This window comes from Bubalus bubalis, chromosome 2, assembly GCF_019923935.1.
Source record: "Bubalus bubalis isolate 160015118507 breed Murrah chromosome 2, NDDB_SH_1, whole genome shotgun sequence".
Classification (NCBI taxonomy): Eukaryota; Metazoa; Chordata; class Mammalia; order Artiodactyla; family Bovidae; genus Bubalus; species Bubalus bubalis.
The window spans coordinates 31034391-31058517 of record NC_059158.1 but is presented as its reverse complement, the minus strand read 5'-3'; the positions used below and the strand labels follow the sequence as shown (position 1 = coordinate 31058517).

Genomic DNA, 24127 nt, shown 5'->3' with positions numbered 1-24127 from the left:
TGCTGTTTAATTACTCAGTCGTGTCTGACTTTTTGTGACCCCACGGACTGTAGCCCGCCAGGCTCCTCTGTCCATGGGATTTTCCAGGCAAGAATACTGAAATGCATTGCCATTTCCTTCTCCAGGGGATCTTCCCGACCCAGGGATTGAACCCGGGTCTCCTGCACTGGCAGGCTGATTCTTTATCACTGCACCAATTACAACCAAAATAGAACTCATTCCTAAACGATCTAATGTTGAAAGATATTTTGTTTTTAAGTAACTCAGCTTTAAATTTTATTATTGTAAAATATTTTTTTTTTGTTCCTTTCCTGACAATCTTTTAGTTCTTAACCTCATTTAGTGAAGAATCTATGTTTCTTTGTATTCAATACTCTAATAATCAATGACTATTTTTTCTTTTAGAAAAATTCTGAAGCTCACTGAACATATAACTGACAGAGATGCTCCTCTGGGCAGTTTGGATAAATAAAAACCCACTATACTCTGGCAAATTAAAATATTTTATATATGATAGTATTTTAATAAATATTGATTAAATATCTCATATGTGTGTGTGCATGTATGTGTGTGTGTATCCAAACAACATCTTTACTTGGCTCAGACCTTTACAAAAACTGTGAGAAGCAGCCTTATGTGGCAGCCTGGATGGGAAGGGAGTTTCAAGGAGAATAGATACTCTATGTTTGGTTGAGCCCTTTTCCTCTCCACCTGAAATTATCACTACATTATTAATCGGCTATACTCTAACATAAAGTAAAAAGTTTAAAAGTTAAAAAAAAAATTGCCAGAAGCAGTAAAATGGATGAGATTTGGCCTTCAGCCTCTTATTCACCCAAGGAGGCTGTGAAGTGGCACAAACTGGGTGACAGTGGGAAGGAAATAGCAGACACTTGGATAGCCTACACACTGGCGAATTGAATATTGACAAATGTGGATAGTGGAAGAAAAACGCGCAAGTGTTCACCAGTTATTAGAGACTCAAGCATGACCCTGCGAACTTGATTTTCATTTTAAAGCTGGGGGCACGGCCGTGAGATGGATCGGGCGGGCTTCTTCTGGGCTCTTGTGACCTGCACGCGTCTGCCTTTCAGACCGCTGCGCTGGAGGAGAGCATGGCTTTGAACCACACGGCCCCACCCCCGGACGAGCGCCGGCCGCCTTATCTTCGCGATGGGGATCCCTTTGCTTCCAAGCTTTCCTGGGAAGCGGATTTAGTGGCTGGCTTTTACTTAACAATCATTGGTAAGTTTCCTTGGGTTTTTTTTTTTTTTTTCCGTGCAAAGGCTGCCTCTAGAAAATTCATAGGCTGCTATCTTGACTTTGCACAAAGATGCCAACACTTAAGTGTATATTTTGAGATGAAGAGTGGGAGGAAGCAGGAAAAACGGGTGGCATCCGGCCTTTATATGTTTCATAGAAACGACTCCATTATCTTTATTATTTGGGATAAATATTCCCTCGATAATCCAAGAAGCTTTACAGCAAAATAATTTATCTTGAGACTATTTCATTTTGATTGCTTTGGTAGTAGGTTTGTCTACCGAATAATAAAATTAATGATAAGGAGATCTTATTTAGAATAGAGTGCTTTTACTTTTTGAAAAGTGTTCTTGATATGATGCTAAGAGTATAGGCTCAGAATGGACCTTAGAATGCGTCCAGGTTAGCCTCTGTTTTTTGCAACGGAGGGAACTCTGTCCCCAAGCTACCGTCAGGAGGATCACACTGAGTTTGCTTCACCTAAAGTCAAGTCTAGCCATGACAGCATCACCAAGTGATTTTGGTGAGAGTCAAAAAAATGTCTGAATAATAAGTGGAAGTCAGTCCAGGGTCTAAAGTTTCTGTGCATGATCCACAACGTGGTGCGTCTTCTTCCTGGCTTTGGCATCCAGCGTGGTGGCCGCGAGTGGCTCCTCAGTACTTCTGACTTCTCCAAATCGAGATGTGTGTAGTGTAAATAGAAATCAGATACTGAAAACACAGGACCAGAACAAATAATGTAAAATAGCTCATTAATAATTTTAAACAATCGGCTACAGGTGGTGCTAGTGGTAAAGAACCTGCCTTTCAGGGCAGGAGACCAAGAGACGCCGGTTCGATCCCTGGTTTGGGAAGATCCCCTGGAGGAGGGCATGGCAATCCACTCCAGTATTTTTGCCTGGAAAATCCCATTGACAGAGGAGCCTGGCAGGCCACAATCTGTAGGGTCATACAGAGTTGAGCACAACTAAAGCTACTTAGCATAGCACACACAGCTAACCCATTAGGTTAAATAAATATATTTTCAAAATAAATAGTAATATTTTTATTTTGCTTGATATGACTACCAGAAAAAAATTAAATATGTATGTGACTCATATTTCTGGTTTCCATTATATTTCTATTGGACAGCACCAGGCTAGGTAATTAGATTCAACCGTAATATTTTTCTTACATTTAAAATCATTGTTTTAAATTTGGGTAACCAGCGTGCAGGTGGGTTACGTCTTTAGGTGTGTGTGCCTTTAATCTTTTCACATGTTGGGTCAAGCTTTCTCGATTTCTTTCTTTCTCTCCTTCTCCCTTCTTTCCTCCTCCCATCTCTCTTTCTCATCTACTTATTACTGGCTAAGACTTTCATTTAACCTCCTGAAATTAGCCAAACTCATTAGAAAAGTCTGGAGACCCCTCTATGGTCAGTGCTTGAGGAAAAGGAATTAATGAAATTGAATTAGAAATTCTACTGCAAAGGGTTTTCCTGAGTCCTTGGTTTTGTTATTAGTTATTATCATGCTGACTTAAATTCTGTTTCTTATAAATGGACCTCCACATCCTTTCAAACACAACTGTATGGGCAAAGGGCCCATTCTTTGCCACTGTTTATGTTGCTGGAAACACAGCTGTGAACATAATGGGCAAACTGCTCTCTGCCCACACCGAGACTGTCTGGTAGTAAAATCCACATTGCATTTTTATTAAACGTAAGTACCTTCAGTGATCAGAAAAGACAGAAAAATAGACATCTTATAAATAGAATTTGTCTCAATCAGTTGTGAGGAATGAATTACAAAGTAGCATCTGTAACCTGACAGATAACTCCAGATGACACAAAATAGGATGATTAGGGGTCTGAAGGAAAATCTACTGTAATATTCAAGAGGGGGTGCTGAGGAGGCTCCAGGAAAAGAGGTCCCAAAAGAATCCAGGAACAAAGGGAGCCTCAGATGACTCAGGGAGTCGAAGGTGGGACCAAACGTATGTTCCCAGGTCTCTGTTCAGGGTGCAGCCAGATTCAGCTGGAGGGAAGGGGAGGCTGGACTCATCCTTGACCCAGTTTTGGGCTTGGTTCTGTGCCTGATTCCCCCACTTCTAGGACAGGTGTAAGGATGTGCCCGGATTCTTTTAAGAAACCAGTAGAGTGACATTCTTGTGAAATACTAGAAGTCTTAAGGAAAACTGGAAGATGAAAAAATAATGTGAGTTTGGAATAGAGGAGAAATAAACAAGAGACCCATTTCCATCTTCTGTTCTTTTACTAGAAACACTTAGTTTATCAAGGGTCTATTACAAGATCTAACATTTTTGTATTAATAGAAAGAGTCAGGATTGTCATCATCAAAAAAGTCCCCCTTGCTTTAGCTTTTACCTTCTTCATCTTCTTCTCCTTTTAACTCTCATTAAAAATAAGCTTGTGTTCTGTTAATATTCCCCTAGGGGAGATTGCCTGTGAGAACAATTTATATGTAGCTAGTAGAGAGTTGACTATTTTTTGATAAGCTTTGGGCACTGGGTGAAGCCTTATGAATCAGTAGTAAAAATAATTTGAGAAAGGAATAGTAAGAAATTCAGTATTCTCAGAAGAAAAAGACAAAGGATGTTTAAATGATCTTTGTGTATCAAATGCATAGTTACTGCTTTTAATCTTTTTGGATACGAAGTAGAAGCCACGTGTTTGTAATTTTTCCAGCCATGTTGTCACTTTTTAATTTCCCAGTATGCCTTGCTAGCTGGTTCTCTAGAATGAGACCTGGGTTTCATTTCAGTTGGTTTGCTCTGGAATCTCCACAGTCTCTCCTATTTTTTGCCTCTTCTGTCTTAAGAAAGCTAAAGAGGTTTTAATGGCCCACAAGGCCGCTCTGACGCCTGGAATTCACAGTTTCCTAAGAGCACAATGCAGTTAGTGCCTGCTGGTTTCATACCATCAGCTGAAACACCCAGCTGTGAAACACACGGCTGCCCCCTCAAATGAATTGTGGTGGAGAAGTAGAAGTTAAGATAGAAAAATCTGGGTTTCTCCTGTTAATACTCTCCTTATTCCTTACTACTAAAGGCAGCTGTACCAGATTCTCATTTATACACAGCTATGAAGCAAGAATTCCTGAAGAAATCTACTCTACATGTTAAGCTATGGAAGTAGGTGTATTCTTTTCTTCACTAAAGTCAGTAGGGATTGGGTCTTTTTGGATTTAAACTGGGTTTGCAAGAGCTTTTGAACAGTTATCATTGTAATGCCAAAGCTGATCAGTCATTAATAAAAGGATATTAAAAGTGGGAACACATTGATACCATTGTTGGTAGGTTGGTGGGTTGACGGCCACCTTCTCTCCCTTTGGTGGGAGGGGGAGAGCCCATGTTACCAATTGTCACCCACTTCCCCTCCGTGCCTAGTCCAGTAGCAGTGGCAGACACCCATCGTCCATGTCTGCAGGATGCAAAAAGCCCTGGATGTGTCTCCAGGAGATGAACCCTGTCCTTGCAGGGGGCCATGCCAACCTAATCTGGCCTCTGCCACTCCTGAATGCCAGTTCCCCCTCAGGAGTCCACAAGGAGAGTGAAAGCACCTCAGTTTGTTTGGGTCACTTCGTCTTCAGAATTTACTGATAGCCAAGGGGTTCACCCTTCTCATCAGAGGGAAGGAGTTTTTTTCTATAAAGCCAGTACTCTAAAGATGGCTAAGGAGATGCTCCATCCTGGGGGCTAGTACAAGTACTGACCATGGGGATTCCCTCACCCTCCTGAGCTTCACTGGGAAATCAGTGGCTCCTTTTTCTGGGTAAGTGCAGTTTAATAACCCCTGACTCCTATCCTTTTTGGAGGCAACCCATCCCTCACCTGTCACTTACACCTCATGCTTTTTATTTCATCTTCTTAACTTAGATTTTTATTTAAAGTCCTCTCACTACCCTCTTAAATCAATGGTGTCCGTTTTTGAAATTGAGAAGTGTTTCATATCCGAGGGAGCTCTAAATCCTAGTCTTGATGATGGAAATTTCTATTTTTCCTTGTAGGGATTCTGTCCACGTTTGGAAATGGGTATGTCCTTTATATGTCTTCTAGACGAAAAAAGAAGCTGAGACCTGCGGAAATAATGACTGTCAATTTAGCAATCTGTGATCTGGGGATTTCAGGTAACACTGCCATGCCATTTCTCCTTTGAGGGTTTCAATGCCCAGTTATAAAGTCCTCACTGGCTCACAGATCACCCTACCCTCAGCTTCTTTTGCTTCTCTTTTCACAAGTCATCTTTGCAGAATTTGTGGTAAGTCAGCGGAGTGTGGTCTGGCTATGGAGATTGTCCATTTACTGTGTAGTGAGTCCTTTCAGTGCGGCAGGTGTGTTAGATGCTGAGGATACAATTTGAAATGATACGTGATGCTTCAGATACCTCATACTGTACGGGGCTAAGTGATTCCAAAAACAAACTTACAGACAGGCTGTAGATCACTATTTTGAGCTCTGTCACATCCCTCCCACTCTTATGGAAATCTGTTAAGCATCAGGGGAGTAAGGTCTTAGGCTAAAAGATGAATCTGAGAGGTGAGTCTAGATCTAGGAAGGAGGGAGAGCTGCCCTTGTAAGGACATACTTAAGTGTGGCTTAGGGACTGAGTGCAAGAATAGGAAACTTTTAGTTCAATAGCACTTGAATTTGGCTGCACAAAAATATCATCTGGGGAACTTAAAACAAGAACAACAACTTATGGCTGAGTTTCACACCCAGAAATTTTGATTTAATTGGTTGAGAATGTTACTCTGACATCAGGTTATTTAGGATTAGAAAATTAAAGCTTCCAGGTAAATTTGTTGTCAGCCAAAATTTTGAACCCCTGGTTTATTTCTTGCTTTTTTGGCCTCTCTGATTACCCAGCAAGGAGGAACTGGAAGACAATTTGTCTTTAACTGTAGTTCAGTTTTACAAATATGAATGATTTGAGGGTAAGTCACCTCCTTTTGGGTTCATCTATACAATCCAAGTGTTGCCTAGATACACACAAATATGTCCTTGGATCCCTATTTTCTGCTACGTAGCATGTGGTCTTAAGTTACTAGAACTGGGGAAATAGAGTTTGAATAGCACACATCAACTCGTCTTTCCACCAGAAATATTTTAGCAGTTTCCCATCTAAGCATCCTTTAAAAAATATTTCTTGGTATTTGTTTCTCTCTTCATAAGTAGATTTTTCTGCTACTGCCAATCTCTAAAAACATGGCTCAGTGATAAGTGTTGATCCACTGAGTCACTATTTATCACACAGCAGCGGATGTGCTGCCCTCTTACTGAGTTTGGATGATCTTGGTTATTTGGGAAGACTTTTCTCAGCATGGACAGGCTGAAATATCGTCAGCTCTTTGGGAAATACACATGTATATAAGAGGAGCACGACAGCACTGGCCCCTTTTTGTGAAAATAAGTTAAGATGCGCCTGGGGGTGATTTGCGAGACTGCAAAATGAATGCCATTTTCCATTTGGACACACGATGGCGGTGTCGCAACATGAATAATCGCGCTCCCGCTCAGCTCACCATGCTGCCCCCTAGTGATGCTTGGCTGAAACCTGCCAGTTCAGCCGCATCCTTCACTTGTAGCGGACAGATGCTTACACTTGAATTAGACTAGTCTGGGGCTTCCCAGGTAGTTCAGTCGGTAAAGAATCTGCCTGAAATGCAGGAGATGCAGGTTCAATCCTGGGTAGGGAAGATCCTCTGGAGAAGGGCATGGCAACCCACTCCAGTACTTTTGCCTGGAGAATCCCACGGACAGAGGAAGCTGGCTGGCAACAGTCCACAGGGTCCCAAAGAGTTAGACATGACTGAAGTGACTGAGTGCACACAGCACACATAATTGGCCGGGTCCATTGAAAATACTTTCAGCCAAGCAGGTCTGCTCTAGGGCTGTATAAACCACCTGCTCTGCATATCTCTTAGAGTAATTCACCAGGAAGCGTTTTCCTCCATGGGTTAGTTTTCTCTGATCAACTCAGACCATTTTTTCCAACCTCTGGATCTCTCACTCTCTCTCGTTCTCTCTTTTTTAATTTAATTTAAAAATGTTTATGTCTTTTAAATTTTTTCCTTGCTTTAATATGTTCATTATAAAGCACCTTGAAAAACACATCCTAGAGACCAGACGTGTTTCATCTACACAACTAATATTTGTTGTTTAAATATCAACGGCTCTCAATCATGAATATGTATCACAATCACCTGGGGAGATAAAAAATATACTGTGATGGCTTAGCTTTCTAGAGATAAATTAAATCAGATTATTTGGGGGTTGGAACTCTGGACACTGATATTTAAAATTAAGCAAAGCAAAGCAAAACAAAACAAAAAAATCCTCCAGTGATTTTAATGTGCAGCTGGGTTTGAGGAGAGACATTTCCAAAACATTCATCAAATCCCTTTGGCATGGACTTCCTTGGTGATCCAGTGGTTGAAAATATGCCTGCTTACACAGGGGACATGGGTTCGTTCTCTGGTCTGGGAAGATTCTACATGCCTTGGGGCAACTAAGCCCGTGAGCTACAACTCCTGAGCCCCCTGAGTTCTAGAGCCTGCCATGACAATGAGAAGCCTGAGCACCACAATTAGAGAGTAGCCCCCACTCCCTGCAACTAGAAAAAGCCTGCACACAGTAACAAAGACCCAGGGCAGCCAAAAACAAACAAACACACAAAACAAATAAATAAAAATTTAAAAAACACTTTGACATCCCAAAGGTTCTAGATGACATCCCAGAGGTTTGTTAAAGGCTCCACTCTAGACAGAAGCCTAACATATCTGTTTTGCTGATGGATCCCAGGCACCTCCATCAAGTCACTGACAATTGCCTTTTTTGGCTGCCTTCAGCACCACCCAGCAGACCCTTAGCTCAAACTCTGAGTTTGCTGTCGTCCCTGCCTAGAATATTTTCCCTTTAAATGTTTGCTTGAGTTCCGGGCCACTGATTTGGCATCTACCTACCCCACTCCAGTACTCTTGCCTGGAGAATCCCAGGGACGGCGGGGCCTGGTGGGCTGCAGTCCATGGGGTCGCTAAGAGTCGGACACGACTGAGTGACTTCACTTTCACTTTCATGCATTGGAGGAGGAAATGGCAACCCACTCCAGTACTCTTGCCTGGAGAATCCCAGGGACGGCGGGGCCTGGTGGGCTGCTGTCTATGGGGTCGCACAGAGTCAGACACGACTGAAGCGACTAGCAGCAGCAGCAGCAGCAACACCTCACATTCACAGAGAGGTCTTCCATGATCTGATTGAAACAGCAGATTCTGTCTCTCTCCTTTGTCTGTTTCATTTTTCTTCCCTTCACTCATCATGAGCCATCATTCCATCATATCGTATCTTACAAATTATTGTTTGGTCTTCTCTGTTAAAAATGAATCTGTTAATCTTGATCTCCACATTGTCCTCTAGCACCATTTACATAATGAGCATTAAATAATTATTTGTTGAACAAAACAAGAACTCTTTTACATTAGGTTTCCCTACTGACAATGGAGTATAGACCCAACAGGATTAGAAAGCTCTGAGATGAAGGTGCTCAGTTTAGTTAGTTGGAGTATGGCACCGGCTGTGTAGGCAGCTAGAGGTGATGTGTGTCCAGCTTATAAAAGCACCTAATAAAGATGAGTTACTTGATTGAACTAACAGCGTACCAAGGGAGGGTACACCTGGGAAGGGTGGAAGGGGCCAGCATTTGCAGGCTGTGAATGTCAGTTACTTGGGTTTTCTGATGCATGAATGTTGGGGAACGGTCTTTGGAATCAGATACAGGCGTTGGAAAGCTTCCTCAGCAGTTCTCTTCAAGGAGGGGGAAGATTGACTATATACGGGATAAGGAGGGTGCAGGGTGTGAATTAAAATAGAAGACTACTTTCTAGAAAGTAACAAACAAAACAAGCTGATGAAGGCTGAAGGGATAAATAGTTTAAATCCTAGAGATCTGGGTCTGGTTGTAAACAAATTGGACCTAACGTTTCCCAATAGCTCCCTCTTATCTGCCTAGGATAAGACTCCCCAGCGAGTTGGGTGGGCGGGGTAAAGTTTAACCGCAGGGCACGCCCCTTGACAAGTCCCTTGGCGCTCTAGTTGTAGGCAAACCGTTCACCATCATCTCTTGCTTCTGTCACCGCTGGGTGTTCGGCTGGATTGGCTGCCGCTGGTATGGATGGGCTGGATTTTTCTTTGGCTGTGGAAGCCTTATCACTATGACTGCTGTCAGCCTGGACCGATACCTGAAAATCTGCTATTTATCATATGGTAAGTAGGAAGGTTTCTATTCCCTGAGAGTCGAATCTAGGTGGATTGTCAGAGTGGTACATGTTTTACCCAGAGATAATAAAGATTATGAATACACTGAGAGACCAGGAGTATTTCTACTCATAGTCTATCTTGTTCTAACTTACGCTTAAAGACTCGAACCTGTGTCCATGTAGGTTTCTTTCAATACTGTTTTTTATAGGAATGTCTGGTGTTTCGCTACGATGCTTTTATGAAAGTATCATCTCTTTGTATAAAGTGTGTAAGCTTTTACTGTGTTATGCCATGTAAGCAAAAGAAATAAAATGCACTGAAATGATATTGGGTCCAAGATGCTTTAGCTGTTTCCCCGAGTAGTAAGTATAATTATATGGAAAGATTTTTCTGATTCTCCTTTAGCACTCAGGCTCCCCGTGGCTGCAGAGATGAGGAATTCTCCTCCAGGTTAGAGAACCAAGCCTGCAGAAAAGGACACACATACGAAATACCAGCCAACATTCTTTTTGTGGTCTTGGTATGTAGAAAGAGCAGTGGGTAAGAGAATCGGTTAGGGGTGAGCCAGCCATAAACACACTTTCAGAGGCTAGTGATCAGATTTTAATGATAAGACCGTTCTACAATGTGAAAAATAAATTTGTAATACTTTGGCTTCTTGGGTTTCTGGAAAAATTATTGAACCCGAAAGAGACGCATTTGGCCCTTTAAATTTAATATTGAGAACTAGGTGCAGCCAGAGAATGATACTGGTTCATGCTACACTGCTTTGCTCATCAGTCTCAATCAGCTTGGTGATTGTGACCATGGAGACAGAACATGGCCTGGAGCCCAGAATGGGAAAGATCAAGTTGATGTGACACTCTCAATGGGGTAGAATTTTTCTTTATATTTTAAAAGCTTACAATCCTAAATTAAAAGCAAAATATACAGGAGGTTGGGGTGGGGGATAGGATCACGGTCCAATGCGTGCACCATCCAGCGCTCATCTTTAAGAAAAATTTTGCATCGCTTTTTCTAACAGTTTAGAATCTGCAATAGAAATAACTTGAATCAAAAATTCCAATAAAATACAAAAAATACAATTATACCTATTCTGGATGATATCAATTTTTTCTATAAACATATTTTTGATCATATCAAGTAAATTTTGATCATATCAAGTAGATTTTACTGATGAAGAAGCAAAAAGTTCAATTTCCTGAAGATATTTGAGGAATACTAAACCTCAATGTCTCTGCTTTTTAAATATTTTCTTGACTTTAGGCTTCGGGTCCAATATAGAGATAACGTTGCTCACCCCCCAGAATCACCGCAGGGCACAACTCCCATGGGAACTGTATACTCTTTCCAGCTTCTTCTAAGATTGATTCTCGATAGTCTGGTTTCATCATTTGATTTGTTGCACAATTAAACCCTCCACACGGTATCTTGGAATGTTGGAATTAGAAAGTCGCTTGGGGCCATGTAGACCTTTCCCCCATGCAATGGGATAAAGTGTTTTAAGGCATCCCTGACAGACAGCCACCTGGCCTCCTCTCGAGTAATTCCAGTGACCAGTGACGGGGAGCTTACTACTGCACAAGGCAGCCCATTCTCTGATTGGTCTGCTCTGGTTGTTACAATGTTATTCCTTATATTGAGACAAAACTGCTTCCCAGTAACCTCCACCCATTGGTCCTAGTTCTGACTGCTGGAGCATCACAGAACCAATCTACTAATCTACTCCCTCCTGTACTTGACAGCCTTTCACCATAACCGAATGTAAGTATAAAACACCTCACCAAGCAACCCTCACCGTAAACGCTTCTACATATGCTTATGCACGTTCCTGTAAATTTATATAATTATTCGTGCCAATGTTTTCTGCGTTATAATGGATAACCAAGAGCTGACAGATATCGTGGCTACCTGATTGTTACTCCTATCTGGTGGGTCCATGAGATTTGCATTTTATGATGATGTCTATTTGAAAAAAAATAGAGATGAAGGAAACCATCTGTTATGTTTCTTGTTAGTGCCAAATGAAACAAACACAGGAGTGAATATTCATGTCAATGTAGTCCTTCATAGTTTGCAAAGGAGACCTGGCATGGTTCATTTCACCCTTCTCGAAATCTGTAAGCAGTAGATTTTTATTTCCTCCATTTTACTGCTAAGAACACTGACGTCTGGAAAGGTTACGTGAAGCGGGTCAAATACTAGAAATGAGAAGGATTAGGCCCTTCTGATTTTCCCAGACCTCACGTGACGCTAAGCAGAGTCTGTGCTGAAGAAATCATTTGGCTTTTATTAAATATGAGTCGATATTTCTTCTCTGCTACCAAAACCCAAGGCAGGTAGGAGTCACCTCTCTGGCTCTTTGGGTTCCAGGCGATAAACGGGGCGGAGGTAACTTCCTGTAGAGGCTGAAGCCCTAGAGCAGGCTGACCTGTCTTTGGTGGTGGTATTGAACTTTGTAAAATGATCACTAGTGCTTTACAGCTTTCCTTCACTGACTGCACTGTTTCTGCCTCTTGGAATTCTCTTTTGGCTAATGGAAACCAGTGCTGAAACACGGAGTTTTTTTGTTTTTTTTTTTCCTTTGTTTTTCTGAAAATATTTTCACAGAATTACTTTTGCAGAGCATGGTATGTTCTACCTAGGTTCCCCACTTCTCCACCTTTGGCTGTGAGTGTGACTGTTGTGTTAATAACATTGGAAGAGTTAAAATCTGCTCTCACCCAACCCTTATAACATCACCCCACACCGTCATGACCCTGGCATCCACCCCCACTCCTCGAGTTCTTAGGTGAGAGGCACACAAGCTTTTTGGAAGAAGGATATTTTAAAGACACAAGCAGTGTTTTCTCGTTTCCCCCCCAAAGGACTCTACCTCTGATGAACCCTTAATACATGCTTTTTGGGGCTCCATTTGTATATTCTACCAGTTAGCCTCTTATCCTGGATAGGAGCTCCAAGGTCATTCTGGATATTTTCCCAAGATCTTCCACCGTCTTCAGCTTCCTCTCGTCTTTTTACCGCCACCTCTCCCCAGCTTTTGTCACGTCCCCCTCCCAAGGCTCCCAGACGCCTAGAGAAAACCTTCCCTGTGAAATCACTTCCTGTTTTATTCTCTTGGAAAAAGAGCCCAAGCTCTGGAGCTCTCCTTCCCTCCACCCAACTCTCCCTCCGGCTTTGGTTACTGACCACGTCTCCCAGAATCCAATGGATCAACTCTTTGGATGTGGAATTTGACCTGTCGAGGGGAGGTGTCTGGGTGGAGGGCAGATTACATCCTGATAATGCTCTTCTTCCACCTCCAGGGATTTGGCTGAAAAGAAAGCACGCCTACATCTGCCTGGCGGTCATCTGGGCCTATGCTGCCTTCTGGACCACCATGCCCTTGGTAGGTCTGGGGGACTACGCACCTGAGCCCTTCGGAACTTCCTGCACCCTGGACTGGTGGCTGGCCCAGGCCTCAGTAGGGGGCCAGATTTTCATCCTGAACATCCTCTTCTTCTGCCTCTTGCTGCCAACCGCTGTGATCGTGTTCTCCTATGTGAAGATCATTGCCAAGGTTAAGTCCTCGTCCAAAGAAGTAGCTCATTTTGACAGTCGGATCCATAGCAGCCATGTGCTGGAAGTGAAATTGACCAAGGTAACTGCAGTCATAATTTATAGACATGTTCTGTAATCAATTAAAACTTCACAGGGTGAAGAAGCTAGGGAATGTTGAAGACTGGGAGAACTTCAAATGCCCTCTGTTTATGTCCTTCTGAACTTGGTTTTTATTTATTTAAACCTTTATAGTATCCCTTCTGTCTCTATCTCAGTCTCATTTACACACACACACTCACACACACACTTTTAATATCTACCAAATTTATACAGTGGATCTACTGGGGGCTTATTTCCTCTATTGAATAGGATATTATTGATTTTTAAACATTATTTCACCAATAAGAATAATAACTTTTGTGACTCATAAAATGCCTCACAGTATTTAATGTTTCGTATGGACTTTGGTCTGGAGGAGGGCATGGCAACCCACTCCAGTATTCTTGCCTGGAGAATCCATCGACAGAGGATCCTGGAGGGCTATATAGTCCATAGGATCACAAAGAGTCGGACATGACTGAAGTGACTGAGCAGGAAGGCACACATGGACTTTGATGGGTGTGATTATAGACAGTCCTTATTTATACAGTAAGAGCTTACTGTGTCTGCTTTCCTATGGGTTCTTCACACAAGAGGAGTTTCTGCAGCATTGAGTGCCTTGGCAAATGCTAGTCTCAGAGTCGGCAGTCCTTCAAATATTAGTGTTGCTGAGTCGTGTCCAACTCTTTGGAACTCCACGGATGTAGCCCACAAGGCTCCTCTGTCCATGGAATTTCCCAGGCAAGAATGGGTAGCCATTCCCTTCTCCAGAGGATCTTCCCCACCCAGAGATCTAACCCAGGTCTCCTGCATTGCAGGTAGATTCTTTACTATCTGAGCCATCAGATATTGTGGTGCTCTGTAAAAGAGCAGACAATTTGAAAACAGACAAGGGTTTGGATTTTTTGTAAGGCTTGTGACCCAGAGGTAGATACTTTGAATCTTGTGTAACAGGAATAGTAACGTCTGTCTCTCTGGGTTGTGATGGGAATTCAAAGAAATAAGCCTATTATCCTGTCATCTGGTGTGTAGAAGATCGTAAAGAAACCACTGGTTGGTCGGTTTAGTCTCTAAGTTGTGTCCGACTCTTGTGATCTCATGGACTGTAGCCTGCCAGCTTCCTCTGTCCATGGGATTTTGCAGGCAAGAATACTGGAGTGGGTTGCCATGTCCTTCTCCAGGGGATCTTCCCGACCCAGGAACTGAATCCTTGTCTCCTGCATTTCCTGCATTGGCAGACACTTTGAGCCACCAGGGAAGACCAAAGAAACTGTAGCTCCTCTTTTCTTTCCTGACCTATAGGAATTCAAGTAAAGCCTAATGCAGTGATTTGTATACTTTCATCACATCTCACCTTTATATTGAAAAGTATTTTTCAGCAATCTCAATATAAATGCCATGTTGCACCATCAAGTTGTTTTTTTTTCTGTTTCTTTTCTTTTTTAGTTTATTTTTTTATTAAAGGATAATTGTTTTACAGAATTTTGTTGTTTTCTGTCAAACCTCAACATGAATCAGCCATAGGGATACATACATCCCCTCCCTTTTGAACCTCCCTCCCATCTCCTGCCCCATCCCACCCCTCTGATCCAGAGCCCCTGTTTGAGTTTCCTGAGCCATACAGCAAATTCCTGTTGGCTATCTATTTTACATATGGTAATGTAAGTTTCCATGTTACTCTTTGCATATATCTCACCCTCTCCCCACCCTCCCCATGTCCATAGTCTATTCTCTATGTCTGTTTCTCCATTGCTGCCCTGTAAATAAATGCTTCAGCACCATTCTTCTAGATATATGCATTAGAGTATGATATTTAGCTTTCTCTTTCTGACTCACTTCACTCTGTATAATGGGTTCTGGGTTCATTCACTTCATCAGAACTGACTCAAATGTGTTCTTTTTTATGGCCGAGTAATATTCCATTGTGTATATATACCACACCTTATTTATCCATTCATCTGTTGAGGGACATCTAGGTTGCTTCCATGTTCTAGCTATTGTAAATAGTACTGCAGTACACATTGGGATGCATGTGTCTTTTTCAATTTTGGTTTCCTCAAGGTTTATGCCTAGGAATAGGATTGCTGGGTCATATGGTGGTTTTATTCCCAGTTTTTTAAAGGAATCTCTATACTGTCCTCCACAGTGGCTGTATCAGTTTACACTGCCACCAACAGCGCAAGAGCGTTCCCTTTTCTCCACACCCTCTCCAGCATTATTGTTTGTAGACTTTCTGATGATGGCCATTCTGACTGGTGTGAGGTGATACCTCATTGTAGTTTTGATTTGCATTTCTCTAATAATGAGCAAAATTTAGTTCTCTAATAATGAACTGAAAAGCCTCTTGGTGAAAGTGAAAGAGGACAGTGAAAAAGTTGGCTTAAAGCTTAACATTCAGAAAAGAAGATCATGGCATCTGGTCCCATCACTTGATGGGAAATACATGGGGAAACAGTGGAAACAGTGTCAGACTTCATTTTTTTGGGCTCCAAAATTACTGCAGATGGTGATTGCAGCCATGAAATTAGAAGACACTTACTCCTTGGAAAGAAACTTATGACCAACCTAGATAGCATATTGAAAAGCAGAGACATTACTTTGCCAACAAAGGTCCATCTAGTCAAGGCTATGGTTTTTCCATTGGTCATGTATGGATGTGAGAGTTGGACTGTGAAGGAAGCTGAGCACCGAAGAATTGATGCTTTTGAACTGTGGTGTTGGAGAAGACTCTTGAGAGTCCCTTGGACTGCAAGGAGATCCAACCAGTCCATTCTGAAGGAGATCAGTCCTGGGTGTTCCTTGGAAGGACTGATGCTAAAGCTGAAACTCCAATACTTTGGCCACCTCATGCGAAGAATTGCTCATTGGCAAAGACCCTGATACTGGGAGGGATTGGGGGCAGGAGGAGAAGGGGACGACAGAAGATGAGATGGTTGGATGGCATCACCGACTCAATGGACGTGAGTTTGAGTGAACTCCAGGAGTTAGTGATGGTCAGGGAGGCCTGGCGTGCTGCGATTCATGGGATCACAAAGAGTCGGACATGATTGAGCAACTGAAATGAACTGAATAATGAGTGATGTTGAGCATCTTTTCATGTGTTTGTTATCCATCTGTATGTTTTCTTTGGAGAAATGTCTGTTTAGGTCTTTTCCCCACTTTTTGATTGGGTTGTTTGTTTTTCTGGTATTGAGTTGTACGAAAGTGAAAAGAGAGTGAAGTCACTCAGTTGTGTCCGACTCTTTGCAACCCCATGGACTGTAGCCCACTGGGCTCTTCCATCCATGGAATTTTCCAGGCAAGAGTACTAGAGTGGGTTGCCATTTCTTTCTCCACGGGATCTTCCTGACCCAGGGGTTGAACCCAAGTCTCCTGCATTTCAGGCAGATGCTTTACGGTCTGAGCCACCAGGGAGTTGTATGAGCTGCTTGTATAATTTGGAAATTAATCCTTTGTCAGTTGTTTCATTTGCTACTATTTTCTCCCATTCTGAGGGTTGTCTTTTCACCAAGCGGTGTTTTTAATATTGGCACACTCTAGTTTCTATCTTATATTTGAAAGATAAAAATTGATGTAAGGTCTTCCCTGTGGGTTCAGTTGTTAAGACTCCAAAAGTTCAAGTGTGGGGAGTGTGGGTTGAATTCCTGGTTGGGGAACTAAGATCCCACATTCTTCATGGTGGGGTCAAAAAAAAAAAAATGACAGAAGTTCTAATCCTTCTGGTATCCCAATCCATCATGTTGATTGATAACCATCTTCAAGTTTCCTTACAACCTACCCTGGAGACTGCTGGCCTCAGGAACCAGGAGTAACACAGTTCCCTCCAGACCACAGGTAGCTTCCTACTAAGTCAAAACTTTTGTCTAAATAATAGTTTTCTTCCCCCATTTCAGAGTTCTTAATGTTGTGCAAGGACCTATTTGTTGCACAGTGTGAGCTAGAGTTTTTTCTTTTTTTTCTTTTTGGCCTCATTACGTGGCTTATGGGATCTTAGTTCCCCAACCAGGGATTGAACCTGGGCCATGACAATGACAGGGTCAAGTCTTAACCACTGGACCTCCAGTGAATTCTCATGAGCTAGAGATTCTTGATGGTTCCAGTTGATCTCTACTCCCTAAATGCCACATTTGAGTAGGAGGCAGTCTGAGAGAAGTTTTCATCATTCTAAATCTATACTCATAACCTTAAAATAGAGCCAAAAGTAACCTAAAAATAGATGCTGGACAAAAATGCAGCATCAGGAATCATGATCTACTTCTAGCTTATAATCAGGTGTTAAGTAAGAAAAATATTTCCATAAATGCAGGATTGTGAATTAAGCTCCTCATTTCCCATTCTTCCTTTAGCTCCTGTCTGTGACGCAAAAAAAAAAAAAAATTAATGCCAATAAATTAATCCAAGTTAAATGTGGATTTCACTTCATCCAAATCTTACTTGGTACCAAGTATTGTTCTAGGAGGGCTTCCCAGGTAGCACGAGTAGTAGTAGTAAAGAACCTGCCTGCCAATGCAGGAGACATAAGAGACACAGGTTTGATCCCTGGGTTGGGAAGACCCCTGAAGGAGGGCATAGCAAGCTACTCCAGTATTCTTGCCTGGAGAATCCCATGGACAGAGGAGCCTGGCAGGCTACAGTTCATAGGGTTGCAAAGCATCAGACATGACTTGAAGCAACTAGCATGCATACATTGTTCTAGAAACTGGGTGAATACAAAAGAGATAAAGTGTTTGTTTTCAGTAGTTCGTGGAGGTATGCCCAGGGAACAAGATAATATCTGTCACATGGGTGTCTGATCTCAGTTAACCTTGCAGCCCTGTGGTGTGGCATGTCATGAAGCTACTGAGATGTCACGTGACATCCTCTCCTCTTTCCATCTCTCAGGGTTACTGGCTTTGAGATGTTTGGCTGCTCTTGAGCAGTGAGTCTGGATCCACCTACCCATGAGGTCCTTCTCCTGTTTCTCTGAGTCTGTTACTCATCAGCCTCTCTCCTGTTAGTTGAATTCCTCAGCTCAACCTACTAATAGCCAGTTTTTACCAACATTCTAGAATTTGGTTCTTTGTGTACTCTTGAGGGTAGGCAGCTCCTTAGAATTTCTGAAGCTCATTATGCATACACATGCAAGCGCAGTGTACACTGTTTAATGCATTGTTTTTTGTATTTATTTTTATATAATTTTTTAAAATTTTATATTGGGGTATAATTGATTAACAACGTTGTGTTAGTTTCAGGTGTACAGCAAAATGATTCAGTTATACATATATATATATATTTTTTTTTTTCAATTTTTTTTTCCCATTTAGTTTATTACAGACTTTTGAGCAGAGTCCCCTGTTCTATACAGTAGGTCCTTGTTGGTTATCTGTTTTAAATATAGTGGTGTGCATATGTCAGTCCCAGACTTGACATATTGCTATCATTCTCCTTAACCTGTGCTAAGTAGACCAAATAGTCAGACTCACCAAGACCAGATTAACCAAAGTGATGCTAAATGAAAACTGTAGGCATGTATGTCTATGATTTTATTTTATACGTAGTTTCTAACATGTATTCTAAATGATACTATATTATATATGATGTCTATATTATATATTGGGCTTCCGTGGTGGCTCAGATGGTAAAGAATCTGCCTGCAACATGGGAGACCTGGGTTTAATCCCTGGATCGAGAAGATTCCCTGGAGAAGGGGATGGTAACCCACTCCTCCAGTATTCTTTCCTAGAGAATTCCATGGACAGAGGAGCTTGGCAGGCTACAGTCCATGGGGTTTCAAGAGTCAGAGACGACTGACACTTAACACATGTAATATTATGTATTACATCTATAGTGCATTTGTATATATAAAATCTGTATCAATATAATCTGAAAATACATCTCTGATTATTCTCATTTGTGAAAAAATTTGTCACAGTTCAACCCATATTGAAAAATAAACACATCTTTCTACTGTGGCACCTTCTCTACTAAATTTAAGCTGTTTTAAAATACTATTTAATTTTTATTCTTTTTTTTTTTTTTTTTTTGTACCGAGTAAAAACAAGTAGAAAAACCTTCACTGGACCTTTTCATAATTTTAGAAACCTTGTCCTCATTCAACTACCTCTTGGGATCAGGAGTTTGCTTGTTCGCTTGGCGCTTTCTGATCTCCAGAATGGCTTGGTCTAAAAGCTTATTACTTAAAGTCCACTTCACTGCATTATGGGATCAAAATCATTCATTTTTGATGTCCTCTAATTATTTCTAGGTGGGTAATTATCTAGGCCTACATTTTGCCAGTCTGATCTCATCAGCTTAAATATGGATGTTCTAGCTATAAACCTTTCTCCACATTATAATTTCCTTCTGATTAATTAAAAAATGGTTTTGCCAGACTTTTATAGCAGGGTGAAATTTCACAGATTACCAAAATTGCAGAGGTGTGCAAAATAAAACACAAAAAACAAAGAAACCAACAAAACAAAACACCTCTTTGTATTCCTATGACACAGTATAATCTCATTTTTATGTCTGCATTTGACCTTGTAAAACAAACATTACAGGATCAGGATAAATTCAGTTCAATCAGGTTTTCCGCCTCTTCCTAGACTCTATGAAAGTTCCAGAGAGGTCTCTTGTGACTCTGTGGGACCCGTGGGTGGGGCTTTTGGTTTGGTTGTTGTCAGTTTATTGACCCTGGCTCCTTCTGGCCTCAGGCATCCATTGTCATAGGTCACTTTGCATCCTATCTCTTTCAACTATTAACGGCTCTTTGGGTGCATTAGAAATTTGAGCTACTTCCCCATCTTTCCATGGCAACCCATGGGGTGGATTTTGGGAGCTAGGCTGGCACTTTGGAAGTGAGACACGAGCTTTCTGCTCTTGCAAATGTATTGAGAGGCTATTGCTTCTCCCTGTGCTTAGTTCAGTGGAGTATTTTCAGGACAGCTTCTCAAGGTCAGTTACTAGCTCCTCTGAGGTTCTCCCTTGCTAAGTGCTACAGGCCCTTGACTCACTGTGGGCTTGGAAAACTGGCTCCTAAATCCATGTACATCCCTTTGACATGTCCACACAGTAAGTACGCTTAATGCCTCTAGTCTTACACGTCTTTGATAGTAAATACTCAAAGTCATTTTTGTCACACTCGAAACCCTTTTCTCTCAACTGTTTCCTTTCTTGTAAGTTTCACATTTCTATTTTGAAATTCAGAAGCTGAGAAATGAATGTTCTACTTCTTTGGGCGTTTCTGCTTGTAAAAACCTTTGTGCTGTTGTAGTGAACGCTTTTGCTGCTGCTTTAACAAAGGGGATGGTAGGGTAACAGGAAGGAAATAAGAGGAGTTTTGATGAATTTTTCTGTATATTACTATGCTGTGTATATTGGTACCTCATATTTATTCACTTGACACACACTGAGGGCTTTCTCAGTGGCTCAGTGGTAAAGATTCCTCTTGCCAATGCAGAAGATGTGGGTTCGATCCCTGGGTTGGGAAGATCCCTTGGAGGACAACATGGCAACCCACTTCAGTATTCTTGCCTGGAAAATCTCATGGACAGAGGAGCCTGGCAGGCTACAGTCCATAGGGTCACAAAGAGTTGGACACAATTAAGTGACTGAGCATGTACACAGTACACATAGATTATCCACAATATCCCAGGCCTATAGTCAATATCTAGATCCTGTGGACATCTGGATATCTCTTAATGTCTCTATTTCTAGCAGGAAACCTTTCTGATCCCTCCTGGCTTGTTGAAGTCCTTCTGCTGTGGGCCATCAGAGCACTTGCCATATCCACTTTGTTTGGTTATGTTTTGGTGACTCTCTGTGGCCTGTGGAACTTTCCCTACCATGGATTGAACCCACGGCCCCTGCACTGGGAGCTCAGTCTTAACCCCTGGACCATGAGGGAAGTCACACGTTCCCTTTTTTGAATGACACAGCTTTGTGGCTCTTTTTTACAAGACAGTAGCTGGATGAGGGAAAGTGCTATTTGCTCTCGTTCTCCAGTGCTTGGCATCTGTGAGATGCTTAATCAGGATTGCTAGGATGACAAATAATTGAATACACTGTGTTAACATAATTACCTTGATCAATGTTAACCATTCTCTTGACCCCTGGCTTGAGGGCCTCTGTCCCTTTTATACCCAAGGAGGTATTTTGTTTTGCTTTGTTTTTTTCACATTGACTGTGAAGACTTTTTAAGATAACTTTGTTTTATTTGGGGCTGTGCCAGGTGGCACATGGGATCTTAGTTCCCTGACCAAGGATTGAACCCATGCCCCCTGCATTGGGAGCAAGAAGTCTTAACCACTGGACCACTTCGGAAGTCCCTGAAGTCTTTTTTAAAACTCAAAAACCTCTGCTTCCTTCAAAAGACTCCTCTTCAGTATTGCTCATTGAATGTTATTTATTACTGAGGGTTCAGAGTCAGAGGACCCCCATGTGGACTCTGAGGGCAGTTGGTGGGAAAGCTGAATTGTATTTCTTTTTTAAACTAATTAATGAATTCCTTTTCTCTGGTTCTTCTTACTTGTTCTTAGCCTAAATGTTTTTTCCCAGAGAAGCAGTCTCTGAGTTGAATTCAAGTCCTCCTATATAAATGTTTCATTGTTGCTTGTACATTTTCCTATTAGAATTTGCCACAATTTAAAATTAATTTGCAATTGCATACCTATTTTGTGACTGTTTAGCCAATGTCTGTCTTTGCTACTAGTCAGTAAGCCCCATGGGGGTAACAACCATGTCTTTTGGTTCATTTTGTGTCCCCAGGACTTAATACCGTGCCTCAAGAGAATGGATGTGTGGACATGGTTGGGAGAGGGAATGAGGGTGAACTGGGAGACTGGGATTGACATATATACACTCTCATGTGTAAAACAGACGCTCTTGGGAGCCCACTATACAGTACAGGGAGCTCAGCTCAGTGCTGGGCAAGTGGGCGATGCTGCCCACGGAGCCCAGCTGGGGACCTTGGTGCCACCCTCAGGTCCCCTGTGTGTCCCCGCTGCCACTGTGCCGTGGCCTCCCAAATGAGGCGGGCTCCTGGCCCCAGATGTCAGAGTGGCAGCCGTGTGCAGCTTGAACCCTGAGAGCCGATGCACAGTATCAGTAACTAGATGCGCAGTATCAGTGATCAGATCAGGGCTGGGTCAGATGACATTGTCTGGGTAAATAGAATTCCTGCTGGGACCCCTGTGTTTGGTGGCCCCGTGTGTGGATCGGTGCGGGTGGAGGGGGTGGGCTGGGTGTTGCAAGGTTGCATCTGGGTGTGCGATTCTGGGGTTGGGGTGAGGGGACCCAGAGAACGATGTCTGTGGAGACAGGAAGGCAGACGGGTGATGGGGGCCCAGTGGAGGCTGGAGCCCAGAGCTTCTGCTCCGTGGAATTCTAGGCTGACCTCAGGCCTCTCTGACCTGCCCAGGGAGCTGTTTCCTCCTAGTGGGATCTGGGCTCCTTTGTCCCTGAAATCCCACGAGGAGGTTCTAGGAGGCAGCTTTTAGGGGACTCTGTTGAGTGACAGCCAAGAAAGACAAAAAGGATTGCTATGGAAATGGCTAGCGTGGTTGGGTGGTTTAAAAGTCTGCAGAAATAGCTTTCAATTGCTAATATCTCTGGGCCTTTGGACTGTGCATACGTTGCCCTCTGAATAGCAGTAACCCCGCCCTGGAGGCCTCGGTTCATCTAGAGTAAATAGTGAGGTCTCCCTTGTTTGGTTGAACTAGGTATTTAGAAATCTGTATGTTCTGTTCTGTAAGCCAGCCACTGCCTTGTTGGAATATTATGTTCAGTTTTAGACTCAGAGCCCCAAACACAGATGCTCAGAGTGACATGACCTAATTTACATCCGCTGCTTCTGGTCGCAGCTTTCGCTTGTTTATGGAGTAGTGGTATTTAAAGATTTGAGAAAACGGCAATTGGGAAGTGAAGAATCCTCCTCTTTTTTCTACTTTTTTTTTTAAAAAAAGTATGAATTAATATTTTCTAGTTGGATCGCGACCAGGGCTAACATATAACAGAGGTATCGGGGCTCTCAGAAAAAATGTTTTTTTATCGGTGTATGAAGGTGGGCCTGAGACAGTTGGTCTTTGTCATCATTCTGCTGATGAAATAGAAGGAAAGAGGAAACTCAAACTAGACGTTTTTGGAGTGGTCAAATTACTTGATTTCTTAAAGGTGATGTGAAAGCGAAATATTACTACCCCGCTTTTGTATAGATGAGGGAATAGAGCGCTAAGGAAGGTAGGTCACCATTGTCCAGCTCCCTCTGTGCCATCTCTCAATGGCAGGCTGCCCACATGTGGAGGACTGTAGCCTCACAACTGGCATTTAGCACTGCAATGCTATCTTTTAATATCATTTTCCCCTCTGGTTGGGAACAAATCCATATATTTGCTGGCTAGACCCAAAAGAGAAAAACCAGATCTGATCCTGCCTGTGCTCCTGCCAACTGTAGGCTTTCTGTTGGCAGGTGGCACCCTCTCCCTGTCCCGTCTTTCAACGCACAGATGTGGTGATTTCTCTTCTTGGGACCTGATCTCATCCCAGCCACTGAAATTTCTTTGTTATCAGTAGTCTAGCTGGTTCTGGAGTGTGATTTCAGCCTCGTTCTTGGTGGGGAATTTATCCCATCTCTTTGGCCCTGACTCTAAGCCTACACTTCCACATCAAGTCATCTCCTCATCTATTTTGTTATCCAAGGTAGCATGCAGCTTCAAGTGTTGGCTGAAGTCTTATTTATATCTGGGCAAAGGAGCCTGGTGGAAGGAACTAAGGTGGCAGGGCTTGCGAGTCAGAGATTCCCTCACAGCTCAGTGGAGATGAGTGGGGACTGGAATCCAAATCCCTGAGCACTTCCATGTCAGAGTGTGTGTGTGTGTGTGTGTGCTCAGTCACTCAGTCGTGTCTGACTCTTTGCAACCCTATGCACTGTATCTCTCCAGTCTCCTCTGTCCATGGAATTTTCCAGGCAAAAATACTGGAGTGGGTTGCTATTTCC

The 24127-nt window shown here is 42.5% G+C and overlaps 1 protein-coding gene across 1 annotated transcript in view; it reads left to right on the top strand.

Annotated features, from left to right (window-relative positions):
- Positions 1–1115: 1115 nt before the first annotated feature.
- OPN5 (opsin 5) overlaps positions 1116–24127 on the top strand; it is a 32850-nt gene continuing 9838 nt past the window's right edge. The window contains exons 1-4 of the mRNA XM_006076114.3: positions 1116–1245; positions 5271–5390; positions 9352–9522; positions 12822–13156. Of these exons, the coding sequence (XP_006076176.1) occupies positions 1116–1245; positions 5271–5390; positions 9352–9522; positions 12822–13156 (756 nt within the window). The remainder of the gene's footprint in view (positions 1246–5270; positions 5391–9351; positions 9523–12821; positions 13157–24127) is intronic.